This window comes from Phalacrocorax aristotelis, chromosome 1, assembly GCF_949628215.1.
Source record: "Phalacrocorax aristotelis chromosome 1, bGulAri2.1, whole genome shotgun sequence".
Taxonomy (NCBI): domain Eukaryota; kingdom Metazoa; phylum Chordata; class Aves; order Suliformes; family Phalacrocoracidae; genus Phalacrocorax; species Phalacrocorax aristotelis.
Genome location: NC_134276.1, coordinates 69,130,656 through 69,144,972, shown reverse-complemented (window position 1 = coordinate 69,144,972; position 14,317 = coordinate 69,130,656). Strand labels below are relative to the sequence as shown.

The 14,317-nt window shown below is 43.3% G+C and overlaps 1 protein-coding gene across 7 annotated transcripts in view; it reads right to left on the bottom strand.

Moving 5' to 3' along the window:
- ST6GAL2 (ST6 beta-galactoside alpha-2,6-sialyltransferase 2) overlaps positions 1 to 14,317 on the bottom strand; it is a 54,266-nt gene that overhangs the window by 27,544 nt on the left and 12,405 nt on the right. For 4 of the 7 annotated variants that reach the window (XM_075092180.1, XM_075092186.1, XM_075092204.1 and 1 more), the window contains exons 1-2: positions 3,127 to 3,358; positions 953 to 1,955 (exon numbers count right to left, since the gene is read on the bottom strand). In XM_075092180.1, the coding sequence (XP_074948281.1) occupies positions 953 to 1,955; positions 3,127 to 3,180 (1,057 nt within the window). In that variant the 5' untranslated portion in view covers positions 3,181 to 3,358. Of the gene's footprint in view, positions 1 to 952; positions 1,956 to 3,126; positions 3,359 to 7,336; positions 7,466 to 14,317 lie in introns of those variants that run through there. The other 3 variants (XM_075092233.1, XM_075092195.1, XM_075092214.1) reach the window with 2 other exon arrangements.

The following is a 14,317-nucleotide window of genomic DNA, read 5'->3' as shown; positions in this document are numbered from 1 at the left end:
ATTAATGAGTGAACATCAAAAGCTTTTTATAAACAGCTGAAGGAGATAACTCTTCTTGCTCCAGAAGCAAGTTTGAGACATACATTTCACCCTTCTTTCAGTGCTCTTAGCATACTGCACATGTACTACTAAGATGAAGAACCACTGAGACGTTAACACAAGTAGTAGCACTCATTTTTTAAAAGAAAAAAAAATAAAACTGACCTGGGTTAGTTTTATGGCTCCACAATCCTGTTCTGAATAGCTACCACAAAACTCCTACCTTGAAGTGGGGAATTCTGTGACACGCTGACATCTCTGCACACCTGTAACCCCACTGACTCAGTGCAGCAATGGAAAAACAATGGGTGGAGATACTTGAACTCATTTAAATTCACTCTTGGAAAAGAGGTCAGGGGACTTCACCTCAGCGCATGAGGCTGCTCAAGGCTCTGAATTCTAGATGTCTGTGAACTCTAAACATGCAAGAGATGAAGAGGATGTTCTGCTGCTTCTTGGCATGGAGACAAAGTTCAGTCTAGGACAGCAATACAACAAGCAGCTCCTCTATGGGCCACCACAAAATATGGAAAGGCACAACACAGCTCTGCAGAGTAAAACCTCAACGTGGCTCTAATCTGCTGAAGAAATAACAGTGTTGCAGCAAAATGTCAAATATGGCAGATCTGATGAAACCAGTGCCTCCTTTATACTACAATCTGTAATATGATAAGAAGGCATCATTGTTTTTTTTAGTCAAATTATTACTTCAGGCCTGATTTTTCTTTCAGTTATATTGTCCTGAAAGGGAACAGCTTCACTAACTCCGTAAGCTCACATTCATGTAACACTGGTGAGAGAGAACAACCAGATTTTACAGACTGATGCTTGAGAAGAATGAACCTTTTGAAAGACAAACATGAACGTGCACATGTACATATATATGCACATGAATAGACTGCAATTCACCCACCTATTTCATCCCCTAGAGAGGAGTTCAGTATTGCACCAGCAGACATAACTACGGCGCAGCTCCCAAAGCCATGTGTATACAATTTGCCCAGTGGAATCTGGGGAACGTGCTTTTCCCATCCAAGAGTGGAGAAGGGAGCCTCCTTGCCATCTATTGTTTTCACATTCACCCTTTCTTTTAGCTCACAGAATAGCTGGTCTCCTGTCAACTTGGAGTTTCGTTTCCCCTTGAACCGCACCCCATGCTTATTGGTGCTCAAATAATCTTTCATCGCCTTCTGCAGTCGAGGGTTTAGCATCTTGGAAGAGACATCTCCTTTCCAAAGCTTGTAAAGAAAGGATTTCGACATTGTGGAATATAGCCCATCCCAGTCATCAGATTCATCAAGCATCTGGCTTCTCCTGTGCTTTGTGCTCCTTCTCCTCATTCTTCTCTGATGGCTCCAGTTGTTCTGCAGAATATTTACTTTTGGATTTTCCTCATCGGCTGAGATGAATTTTGCTATCTCTTGAAGGTGGTTGTGTGACCGAGGCTGACCAGCAGCAAATAAATAATCATCATTCACTTGGTAGAAAGCACTTTTTGATTTTCTTCCTATCTGGGATGGAAAAAATTCATCTTCATTTCTAAAGGCATCTTCCAAATCAGTCCATTTCTTAATACTTCCAGTCCCTGATTTAAATGTACCTAAGAGGTCGTCATTAAGAAGTACCTCATTCCCATCGATGGTTTCAGAGAATGATGGATCGTGAATGGCTCCCATGATGACTCTCTGCTTGCCCTGAAGGGGCAGAAGCCTCTTGGTTTCAATGTAAGAAAAGGAACTCGGAACTGGTTCAGCAGTGTTGCTATCTGTAAAATAGATGAATATCACCAGAAAAAGCAGACCCCATGCAAAGATCCCAAACAGCATGAGTTGTTTCCATTGCTTCAAGTTAGGTTTCATGGCAATGCCTTTACCAGCTCCTCTGTGCCTTGAAGTATTGGTGAAGGAAAATGAAACCTGGAAAGAACATCAAATATTAATCAAGAATGGTTCTAAAAATAAATACTATTCAGAAATATCTTAACACGCTTTGATAGAAGGTGCAGAATTAATCTCCAAGCTGTAGCACAGAGGATTCAGAAGCAGAAACACACTCCGGAGCCTGCAGACACTAGGAGTGACACACTTTGGCTGTAACCACACAGTGACAGCTGCTAGCTACAAAAGAAGCTGGTGGCCAGTTTCTACAGTAACACTGGAGCCTGCCTTCGGGGAGATCATGTGCCTGCCTGCTTCTGCTATACCAAGCATAGCATTATGAGAGCAAAAGTAAAACCCATGCCTGGCTGTATGCACAGCAGGGACAATATTAGCTTACCTTAGTCTTCTCTTTTGCCACTGATAGTCCTTATGCAGTGGGGCTGTAAGCAAGCCTGTCCCCAAAAGGAGCAGGCAGGGAGCACAAACCCTCAACTGGACAGCCCTCCTCTGCCCACAGACTACAAAGGATGATGCTCTGTGGATATCATCAAGGTGGAGTAGGGGAGAGCATCACTCCAGTGGGTTGGAGGAGAACCTTTTCTTTTCCTCAGCTGGGATGAACTGGCACAGCATCAGTGGGCTACATCATTTGTTGCCCAGGATCAGACCTGAATAAGAGCGACTGTTGTACCTCTGTTATGGATGCTGCATGCACACTGAGGCGGCGTGAAGGAGTTCTGCATGTCAAGGTGTACTGGGTTTGCAATTTCCAAAAAGGGGGACGGATGGCACAACTAACTGAATACATGCCTTTAGGATAATGATAGTGATTTACATAAAGGGAGTGGGTAGGGAATGTCAGACCTGGACTTAAGACATCTGTGCTCTACTAATACTTGGGGATTTCAGACAGCTTGCGCATTAGTGGAGGGCTGTGTGGTCCAAAATGAAATAAAGTCTGACTGAGGGGACTGCGTTCCAAGGAAAATACACTATCACATCACTGGACCATCACATACACTATGCCCTCACACAAACTCACTGCTTAATCAAGTGGTGTGGGAATCAGTGGCAAAGCTGGCTGAAGAAAGTCTGGCCCTCCCTATCATGAGCCTTATCATTCACCTCCCTGCACCATAGTCATCGTCAGCTTCAGCTGCTACACTGCAGTGCAAGTCAGTGTACTACTTAGTGACAGATCACTTACCTTATCTGGATTAAAAACAAGCCCTTTCTTCTGGAGTTTTCTTCCTAACGCCATTTGTTTCAATGGCCGCTTAATGGTGGGACTTAAAAGCCACTTGTACCAGCCAGCTGTGATCAGAAAAGGGGAATGGGAGTGGGGCAGGCTTGGATTTCATTAACAGCCTGTGCCTCAGGAGCTGCCATCTCATCACACCGCATCCAAACAGCGCATGCAACTTACACACCTCTGATAACACTCTGCCTGCTTACAACTGACCGTCAGGAGGGACCAAAAGCACAGTCACCATACGCTGCCACTTTTCTGCAAGCTGCTGAAGTACGTCAAAGCTGAGTGCAAAGTTTCGACTGAAGCTGTAACTAAGACTCTGTTTTCACACTGAAAAGAAACCAGCAACACCACTGGCGTAAGACGTTCCCTGCTCTGTCCCTCGTTCCTGCACCGTGCCTCTGCCGCTGCCAACACCCCTGTGTATGGGGCTGGCATATTACAAACTGGACCAGTAAACTGATACAGCAGGGGGTTAGGGAGGGGAAATACATGTTAGAAGGTTTTCTTGGTTGGGTTGGGTTTTTTTAAGCTGGGTCAGCCCCTTTATCCACTTCAGTGTGGTCACACATCCAGTTGTTTCAGCACAAATGCGGAGATTGCCTACCACAATGCAGAGGCGAGAACAAACCGCAGGTGGTATTAGCAGGGATACTTCAGGCTAGCGTTTCTGCTGACCTCCTGGGAATGTGAGACCACAGCATTGCATTTCCAAACACAGTCTATTTTAATGATCTAGACAAAGCCTACAGCATTAGAAAAAGCAAGCCGACTTTGGGACTCAAGGCAGTGTCCAAACAGAGAGAGGATTCATAATGTCACACTTGGATGACCAAATTTCATTGCAAACACATTCATTTCTAACACACTGAAAAAAAAAAATCTTGAGTGCGATAACCCTGTGCTCTACACACATTTGGCTTGGCTTGCACAAACCACATGGAAAAAAGCTATTACTCCAACTGACCCATTTCCTACTTGCACTCTGCTGCTGCAAGATTGCTCTCTGCAGCACCTCGATGCTCTCCCCCCACACACACCCCCCTCGCTTCCAATTTTAAATCACTGCGGGCTATGTCCTGTGGGAGTCAACTTCCAGTATATGTTGCACAACTTAGGTCTGCCCTGAAGTTATTGCAACCTGCCCACTCATCAGTGTTCAGATGGTTTGCATTTTTAACTCAGCATTCTTCACCCATCTGAACTGCTTTCATCCCTTTTTATCATTTTCCCTGCTGTTTTTCCCCCAGCACTTTTCAACACGTGGCTTCCAAACCACTGTGTAAGTTAGTCTTTGCTCAGTCAGATGTTTCTCCTGCTGAATACACATTTCTTACAGGATCCACAAAGGAAGCATCTTGCAGAAGCTTTTTAACAGACAAGCTTGCAGGAAGTCAAAGCTATCCAGGAAGAGGTCACTAATATTTTCCACTGAGTCATGTAACAAGTCCAAACACAATTTAAAGATAATCCATAACAAAATCTCAAATTTTTCTCAATTTTTTCCCAAGTTTTGTTGTATTTTATAACCAGAAGTTGATAAGAAATAGAAAGGGTTTAGTCTTAATTCAGGTGTGAAAGTTTCTAATTGTCTGTGCTTGGTGCAGCAGACTGCCTCGGCACAAAGAATTAGCCTGGACTCCTAAATTTGATATTCAGGTTACAATCTGAAAAAGGAATGAGTTACATTATTAATTATTTTTAAACGAAAGCAAATTATTTTTTTTCCCTCCCTAACACACACAAGGTCATAAAAGCACACTCGACTTGGTTGGCAGGCACGTGATTACCCTTTTCATGCAGCAAAAAAATCATCTGTGCAAAAAACCCAAATCAGCATACACCAGTATATCTGTCAACATTGCAAACAAAAGGAGAGGCGCCAGTGAGAATAAATGTAAAAACTTTACACATTAACTACTGCAGAAGCTTATCTACAATCCCTTGTTGCAAGTGGGGCCTCAAAGAGGATAGTCAAATCTCTTGAAGACTGGAGCTATGCAGGCAAATCTCTGTGCTGCTTTAATGTTTTTTGCTCACAAGAAAAGCCTTGTCCTCCAGCAGTACAGCTGAGCTGGAAGCAAATTCAAGGTCATTAGTGTATTAGTTGCAAGAGGACCCCTACAACCTCACAGGATCTTGAAGGCTGTGTGTGGAAAGCTGCAGTACGTCCAGAGAAACGCCAGTTTATCTCACCTCCCTCTGCACTAAACATCCAGCCCTCTCCCCCTCAGCCCCTGTGGCTTCTCACACCTCACTGTCCCTGGCTTTGGGAATGTCTGGGAGGAGAGGGCAGCCCCTCCACGCGCTCCCCACCCCACACCCCGGTTAGCAGCAGACCCCTCTGCTGCTCACTGGGGAATCTCCCTCAGTACCACGTGGGGATGGGCTTGGGCTCATGCCCTGTGTTGCTGGAGGCAGCGCATCTCAATTGCAAAGAGAAAAACATTTGTGCGGGAAACCAGAAACGATGATCGTAATGAATTACACTGGCTAAATAAAGAAAAACAGGCGGTTTCATGGGTGTAATTATTGAAGTCCACTGGATGCTTCAGGAAGAAGCTTGCATCTCTCTCATCTCTGCTCGTCATGCAGCTTTCAAGCTGTCAAAGCAATTCTACACAAATTTTAAAATTATCGTTAACATTACTCATTGTCTCCAACTTCACCACCCCTACCATAATAATCCTCCCTACTTAAAAACAGTGAGACTGCTGGAGTCAAAGCTCCTGCTAAGGAGGACCAGAGGAATAAGTCTGCACCTGGGGAAAACATGCAAGACTTAACCCAAGCCAGCTTCCTCTTCAGCAGAAATAACAAACCTGTTTGCCCCAGAGGCTGAAGATCTCATTTTCCTACATATCTCCTTTCTGACGGGCTCTTTCAATCATTAACTGATTTAAGCTCCAACTACCATATGGTGAGGGGCTTTTTTCTCACCCAGTCTGGTTGTGTGCATGAAAGCCATGGAAAACATGAGGCCAGGTACAAACCAATGAAGTGGGCAGAAAGGGTAGACTTATTTATTTGCTTAATAGAAGTACTAGTGGCAGCTATGAAAAAGAAAGGCAAACCCCAACGGTACCTTTGAAGCATCCCAGGAAATAAAGCCGATTTCCCCACGGAAATTAAAGGCCTATTTTCCAAAAGCAGCACCCATTTATGGGAAATCTCATTTCACTACATTAAGATGCAAGAAACCAATGTGTTCTCCCTCCCCTTATATAGCCCATTGTTTTGCAACAAGGAGCACTTTTAATTTTTCTAAAGTAGGCCTCCTGACTATTTCTTAAATGAGAAGAGATGGATGAGGGAGATTTTTTTTTCATTCCTTTGAAACATTCCTCCCTTTCAACACTGTCTATTGTTAAATTAATTTGTACAGACCCTGGCAGCTCAGAGGTCAGGATGGTTCAAGTTGATGTTCTAAGATGTGCACTGTTATGTTAAACAGGGTTTTTCTTGGCTGCAGCTTTGCAGTGAGAAGGTCACCTCGGTTTTATTTGGGGTAGCAAATGTTAGCTGTGGGCAACCGTTCCCAAAGGGCTGAGAATCAGACCGGGGTTTATTTGATGGAAAGCTTAGGCAGCCTGAAAAGATAGCAAATGCTCCTTTAGTTTGCTTCATCTCTTAGTCAGCTAATTCCAGGGTATTAAGAAACCTCTGGCATAGGGCAAGACAGCTGGAGGCTGCATTTCCAGGATGGGGAAACACACTCACCCTCTCATGTGGGAAGTGTCAAATTGGTTTTAGCATTATCACATCATCTCTGCGGTACAAGCCATACAGTAGGCAGCAACAGACAGGCGAGCCTGTGGGGAGTGGTGACTGCCAAAAGATGTATATTAGTCTGTTGATGGCCTGGGCACTTGTCTTATTGGCTGTGATTAGACCTCCTAATTAATGAACCTCTTTTGGACAACTTCCTCATTAGTCCCAATAAATCTGGCTCCTTCCTTCAACTTTATTTTCAGAGGAGTCAAGCTGCATTCATTATTATTTGTGGCAACAGAAGCAAATGTCTTCTGAAACAAAGAAGAAACATCAAACAACTCAGAAGCAGGATTTTTTTTTTTCCATGTTGCTCAGAGCCTTTTTAACCTTTATCTAGTTATCTTCTTTGGGAAAATTCCTTAAGAGATATGCAAACGATGGTATTGCTAACCTGTATCATCCGCTAAACGTGAGCCAAGCATCCCAAGCCAGGGTATCTGGAAAGCGGAGCCTCAGGTTCCTGTTTGCTTCTGGGGATGCAGGCTGGCAGCGTGCCTGTTGTCGGGTCCGCTGATAAAACCTAGAATTTCAAGTTAAAGGGGGTGGGGGTAGAGTGGCTTTTTTAATTTTTACTAATGACCCATTTCCAGGAGCTCAGGCTGTAAAATTACCAAATACAGTGAGACCTGCAGTAAAACTCACTCTAGCTGGCAATCCGGCAGCTGGAGAAATGCTCAGTGGGGTTTCTGCCAAGGAACGTGTCCTAGATTATTCTGTAGGAGCATGGGGGCTTAGATGCATAAATCTCCGAGTTTTAGTGGGAGGTCAAACTTATCTTCTGTGCATCTGATACCAACTCTCCACGCTCCATCATCAAGTTCAAGCTGCCTGGCATTGAAGCCAGCTATCACTTTCCTTCAGCCCACAGTGCCGCCTGCACAGCCCAGAGACCACATACATGTTATGCGAGTGTGGGCTGACAGGAGGGTAGTAAAAATAACCATACCAGCTCTTAGCCTTCACATGCAGACTTTCCCACTGGCAATGGAAACGTTCATCACAGAATCAAAGGCCAGGGAAAACCTGCCTTTGTAGTGACTGACTGCACCTCTTGGGTTAACCTCCACCTACCCAACTTGCAGCATCCTTTCTCACGAGCCATGACAGCAGCTCTTGCTCTGACACACTACCTCTACATAGGCAAAGCCTCACGGATCAGGCAACAGAGGAGCCCGTGTTTTTTCTGCACTACGTTTGTGCATCTCTGCTCCCCCTCATAAACTGCAAGCCATAGAGAAACTGCAGTTGTTCCCCTGATCAGCATTAGGGTCCTGGGAAGCCACATGCTGTGCCTTTGCATGAGGCATGCAGGCTGAAACAGCAAGCTGGCTGCAAATATAAGCCAGGTGTAGAAGCAAGGCAATCAAACCGATGGCCGTCACTTACTTGCACATCCTCTGTTCATACATAACCACCTTATTAATGTAGTTACTTTTATTGCTGATGTGAGGTCTATGAGGAGGAAGCAAGTACACCAGCAACAGGGAAGAAGAGAGGGCTGGGGGAGGCTGGGACAGGCAGGAAGGAAGCCTGGCTGCAGAGCAGTGTGGAGGGCAGGAAGGCAGGGGCGAGTGGCAGAGAGACTGAAAATAAACTATGCCCGCAGCACTACTGACAGAGCAAAACAACACCTGCCAGAGGCAGGGACACCTCAGCACCGAGGGAGTGAGAACTGGAAGCAAAAACTTCCTCCCACCAGGATGATCACATCCTTCCCCTCCGGGGAAGCATCGGGTGAGCCCTGCTAGTGCTGAGGGCAGGCTCTAGCCCAGAGCACCCTAGCCTATTTCTCCCAAGCAAGCGATGGGAAAGAGGCCACCACGGTCCTGCAACAGACCGGAGGTCTGGGTGAGCAGCAGGACCCACACTGTGTCTTCCCTGCTTCCTTTCGGGCAGTCCTTCCCAGGTGAGCACGCTGCTTCCCGCCATTCCTTTGCATGGGAAAGGGAACCCTGGGGCACTGACTGCACACCTTGCAGTTGGAGGATGGCCCTTGCTCCCCTCCCACTCTATGCACCAGGACACCTTGGACTGAGTTTTGCAATGGATTAGCATCTAAAATAGCTGCACCTATTTTCCCCTCTTCTACCCTGTGAAAGTCACTTCACAGCCCATGCAGAGATGCTCCAAACTACAGGCATGGTTGGTGCCTGAAGACCCACATCGCAAGCAGTAGTTGCTGCCCATCTTTAGCACAGCTTAACTTTCTGTGGGACTGATTCTTCCCTGCCCAAAGAATAAAATTTTAATCCCTTTTCTCTTGCAAGAAAGCACAGTTCAGGAGCAGCCCGTGCCTATGTTCTGATGTCATGTGCAACTGAACATGATGGCAGGAATCTCTTAATGCCTCGAAACAAGAAACAGAGATGCAGAGAAATGGATAGTCTACTCAGTGTCTAATAAAGCATAAGGGGAAAAAAATCCAGCTAACATACATATCTATATTTGGTTCCACTCCCCCTTTTTAAGGGACAGCTTTTGATACCGTACTTGCAAAAACACGTAATTCAAAAAAGGAAGGAAGTGCTTTGAGGGTTTTTTATTTAAAGCTTGACAGGATAAACGAATCACAGTCTCATTAAATCACACAAATCTCAGGCTGTACACAAGACTAAACCACGAGAAATAGGACGTTACAAATCCTCATGCAGTTCTACACTTCCAGCACAACAGCTCATTTTATTTCTGCTCTTGGCAAGGTTAGAATAAAAGGCGGCTTTTCTTTGCTCCATAAATGTTTTTAGATGCTATATTACTTGAACTTAACACAGCAGTAATTGCACTGAAAAAGGGCAACCTGAATTGCTTCCTGAAAGAAGGAAACATTTATACTAACACGCGCGTGAACAGGGAGCGCAGTTACAAAAGGTCTGTTTCAATCCTACCACAAAAAACTTGACCAAACTCACAAACTCTTCCAGGCAGAAATGGTTGGAGAATTTTGATTTTTCACTCTAAAGCAACAAATTCTCTGATATATACTGATTATCCATATCTCCATATAGCAGTAAATTTTACATCCGCAGAGTATGTTTCTACTGTGTGTTCCAATAAAGCAAGTCCTATAGGCACTGTGTTTTGCTTTGCTTTTTATTACTAACTTTTTTATTAGACTCTAGTTTGTCTTTTTACATTTGTTCCAGAGAGCAAGCAAGCGCTTATTTTTTTAAGAGTCTGAAAAAGAACAATGGTAAATAAATTGTTCCCTATTTCTCAGCTCTGAGTGCCAATTCTTATTTGTTTATGTTAGCAACATAACTGTAAGAGAGCATTTAGAAAATCATAATTGTTAATGTCTCATTTTTATATGCTCATATACATGCATAAAAACAACATGCCTTCTATAGGCTTATTTGCTCTAGGCTAAAAGCTTGAATGAAAACTTTCACCCTGGAAGGCGGCCTGCCAAACTGAGGGATGAAGCCGGTTTAGCCCTTGTTACATTACAAATACAATCCAAAACTGAATTTTCCTGGACTGGAACAATTTTTCCCCCTTTTTTTGTATATTTTAATACTTAACGTGACTATACTGATGATAAGCCAACCTACACTAGCTGGGATGTTTTGTTTGGCTTCATAAAGCAAAATAAAGTGGTATTGGTGTTTCTTTTTTTCTCCTCCATTCTGGTACTGTTTTATGCATGGCTCAGGGCAATATTAGTTTAAACTATGACTAGATCAACAGAAATCTCGTCCGTGGGGGAGACAGCTGTTTGTAACCTGACACGAACCACTGGAACCTGAATCCTACCTGTCTGGAAATTTTGCAGAGAAGCAGGATCTCTAAGAACTACCTCGATGAAACCAGTATGAGAAATAGTGACAATTAAATCAAGGTTGTTGGTTGGATTCTTCATAGCCTTTCCCTTTGTGCAGTCACTAGTGCCCATGTGTGGCTCACAAGAAGTCCTTTCCCCCAGCACTGGCCATTCACTCCCTACAAGGGCAAATGACTTTACAAGGGGGAAGGTGGCAGAAAAAAAATTAGGGTGTCTGAAAGCTCTGACACCATTAAAACAGTGAGAAAATGAGGTAAGTGAGAGGCAAGACAGAGGTGGCTAGGTTGCAAGATTATTTGCATTAGTTGTTTTTGTTATAAAAGTTGAAATGACAGGATAAGATTAATTCTGAGCCCATCCTCACTGGCTACAGCTGTGGCATTACCATTTGATGCTAATTTTCACCATCATAAAAGGCAACGGAATCTAAAACCCTGTATTTTGAGATCTACAGGCTATTACAGACAAATCTGGGAAAGAGTAAATGCTTTTCTTACTAAGATACTTGGCAGAGGTTGTTGACATGCCTTTACCTCTAGACGAAAGTCTCCATTTAAATACTGGCTTTGAAGTCTGAAGCTAATCAGTATACATGTAATACATTCCCTTCTTTCAATTTTCAACAGGTGGGCTTCTCAAAATTTTCATTAAAATATTTGTTAGTATTTCAAATGCTGGCTATGTCTTTTTTTGGTTTTCAGCCAACAGGCAGGCCTTTGAAATATCACTGATTTCATTAAAAAGCCCTCCTTCTAAGACTGCCTTTAAGCAGCCAAGACATGCAAACCCCCTGCCTACCTTTTGCACGCTCTGCTTAGAAGATGCAGACGAAGCACATCATCTTGCCCAGCACAGAGCACAGCCATCCTCTCAGCAAGATGTCAGACATCTTAAATCCTCTTTCTCCCTCTCCTCTTCTCCCTTGCTGCACACTGGCAACTCAGCACCCATGGGAACATACCCCCTCGCGGCTGTGGCAAGGAGTAGCTGGGGTCTGTACATGCTCCCCTAGCATACCCGCCTGCTTGCTCTCCTGGGGAGCCTCTTTTGAGTCCATGTTTGCTTCTCTTCAGGTTCAGGGCCTTCCCAAAAAACGTGAGTTTTCCCTCACCATGGCACCACCTGCCTTTTAGGAAGGCTATCGGCAATGCTCAAGCCAACCATTTGGAGAATCGAGAAAAAAGTTTGTGAGGGAGACAAACTTTTATGTGGTTTTGCCCCTTGCCTAGCATAATACAGCCTCAATCCGTGTTTGCAGCTTTTAAGTGCTAAAGGCAGAGAGCACGTGAAGCCAATTCACTGCCCTAAATCAATCAGAAGAAGGTTTTCTCTGCTAAAATAAAAAGAGACTGTTCTGAAAAAGAAATCTTTGTTTTAACATAGATTGATTCCTTAGCAACACCCAATCCCGTCAAACCTATTCTGTTGATGGGGTTTAGTCCTACTTCAATCCCATTCAGACACTAAATAAATGAAAAAAACCACCAACATTTAGTCTGATCTAAATACTAATGCTTAACATTTCGAACATTTTCATGATTCTTGCTTTTATTTCCCAATTTGCATCTATATTTCTAGTCAGCATATGTTAGCAGATATGTGTTAGTAACAGTTAAAACTGCTATAGGAGGAATAGGGTATACTATACAGGATGACTGCAAGCAAAGCAAAACCTTCCTACTTTCATCAGATTTTTTTTTTTTTTTAAATGATGGAGAAAAATGCTTTGAAGTTCACGCTAAATATGGGTATAAAAATGCAAAAAGATATACTGGCAGCAATCATAAATGATGCCAAGCAGTGATGAGAGTCCTGGAGTTCAGCTATGTTCAGTCTACTTCGAACTTCTCAGATTTTTCAGCATCTGTGCAAAATGCTCTGTTGTGCCTGCTCGGCCACGGTAAGAGAGCAATATTCTTGTGAATCTGTATTTGGACATGAGGTAGTATAGCAAAGTGCTGGTAATCTACACTCACTGGTAGGAATCCTGCCACTAGTAGTAAACCTACCAAATCGCCAAACTCAGTTTGGTGAGCTGATTAAACAAAATTTACCAATCCAATAAAGAGAAGGAACTTTGTATAGGAATAGTGTTATTTCCTTAATTCATTGTAACTTGTACTTTATTATAATGCATTGTACGATTTCATAGTACTTCTAGTAACTATAGTGAATTGTATGATAGAAAAACCCCAAATATAAAATCTGATATTAACTCTAACGGAGCCTGGAATGTCGTGAGAGGCACCAGGTTATTCCCTGGGTGGAATGGCACAGCTCTTTTCCCAGTAACCCACCCCTGCGCTGATACAAAGCTACAGCAGAATCCTGTAGCATCTCTCAATCCTGAAGTGACATTTAAGTAGAGGAGTACAAAGATTTTAAAATTAATTTATGAGCAGTTGTAGACTGGTCTACTTACAAACCACACTTATTCAAACATATCTTGTACCTCACATTCTGCTTTCCCACTTCTGTGAAGAGTAGCGGCCACACAAGCTGGGGTTTTTTGACTTCAGCGTAAGAAAATTAGCACCACTGAGCTTTTCTTAAACAAGCAATCAGACAATACGTTGTGCCCCAGAAGAACCAAAAGCAATACTGCTTGAAGTTAGTTGGGGAGGAGGCAGCACCCACCCCCACAGACCTGAGGTCCAGCGCTGGACGCAGAGCCCCACCGACTGCACGTGCACACAAGCGCTGACTGCCAGCGCACGCCCCAAGTTCACACTGCGAACCAGGTAGCTGGATACTGCCACATGTTAGTCTAAAGATGCTGTACTTTTACAGGGTTTCTCTTTCTTCTGTTTTAACTACTTCTTTTTAACTACTTTTTGAGATTGCTAAATCTCTTCAGATTGCTCCGAAAGCACCAGAAATTAACAGTGAACTAATTTATGATGAAATGGACTTATCATACTAACCACTGATAATTTTTTTAAGCTTTAATTGTTCGAATTTGATACAGCTCTTTAAGAATCCCATCCAATGTGTTTTCACAATTCTCAATGGATAGTATTTATCTGACTTATTTACTAATTACTTCCAAATTACAAGTGTCCCTCAGGTCTGAATCATTTTTGATGAAAGAATGAACAGACTTACATAGTTTTATACCATGAGGGAAGAGAAATTAAAGGAAAAGAATTTGTATGGCTCAGATCAAGCAAATGGAAAGCTTGATTTCTTTAAAGTGTTTTCTAACTTTATCACCACATGCAGGTTACAATTTGTGTCTGCTAAACCTTCTACACCATCACCATGCCAAGGTCTCTGTTTAGGTTTGGTTTTTTTTTTTTAGTAAAAGGACATAATCATTAAAAGATATGGCAAAAGCAGTATTCCAGACTGCAGATACTGTAAATGTCACTGTCTCCATAAAGAAACGGAGTATGGGCAAGCACATGAGGAATAATCACATATTTTCAAGCCACTTAAATAGGACATGCCCAAGGGCACACTGTAGAGGAGCCCACGTTTCCGTCTGTGGGTAACGTATACAGTTTCCTTTCTAAGAGTCAGAGAATCCAAGTTTATGTGAATTCAAATATATCACTTTTCTGCCAAGCACACTGTTGTAAGAAACAGGCA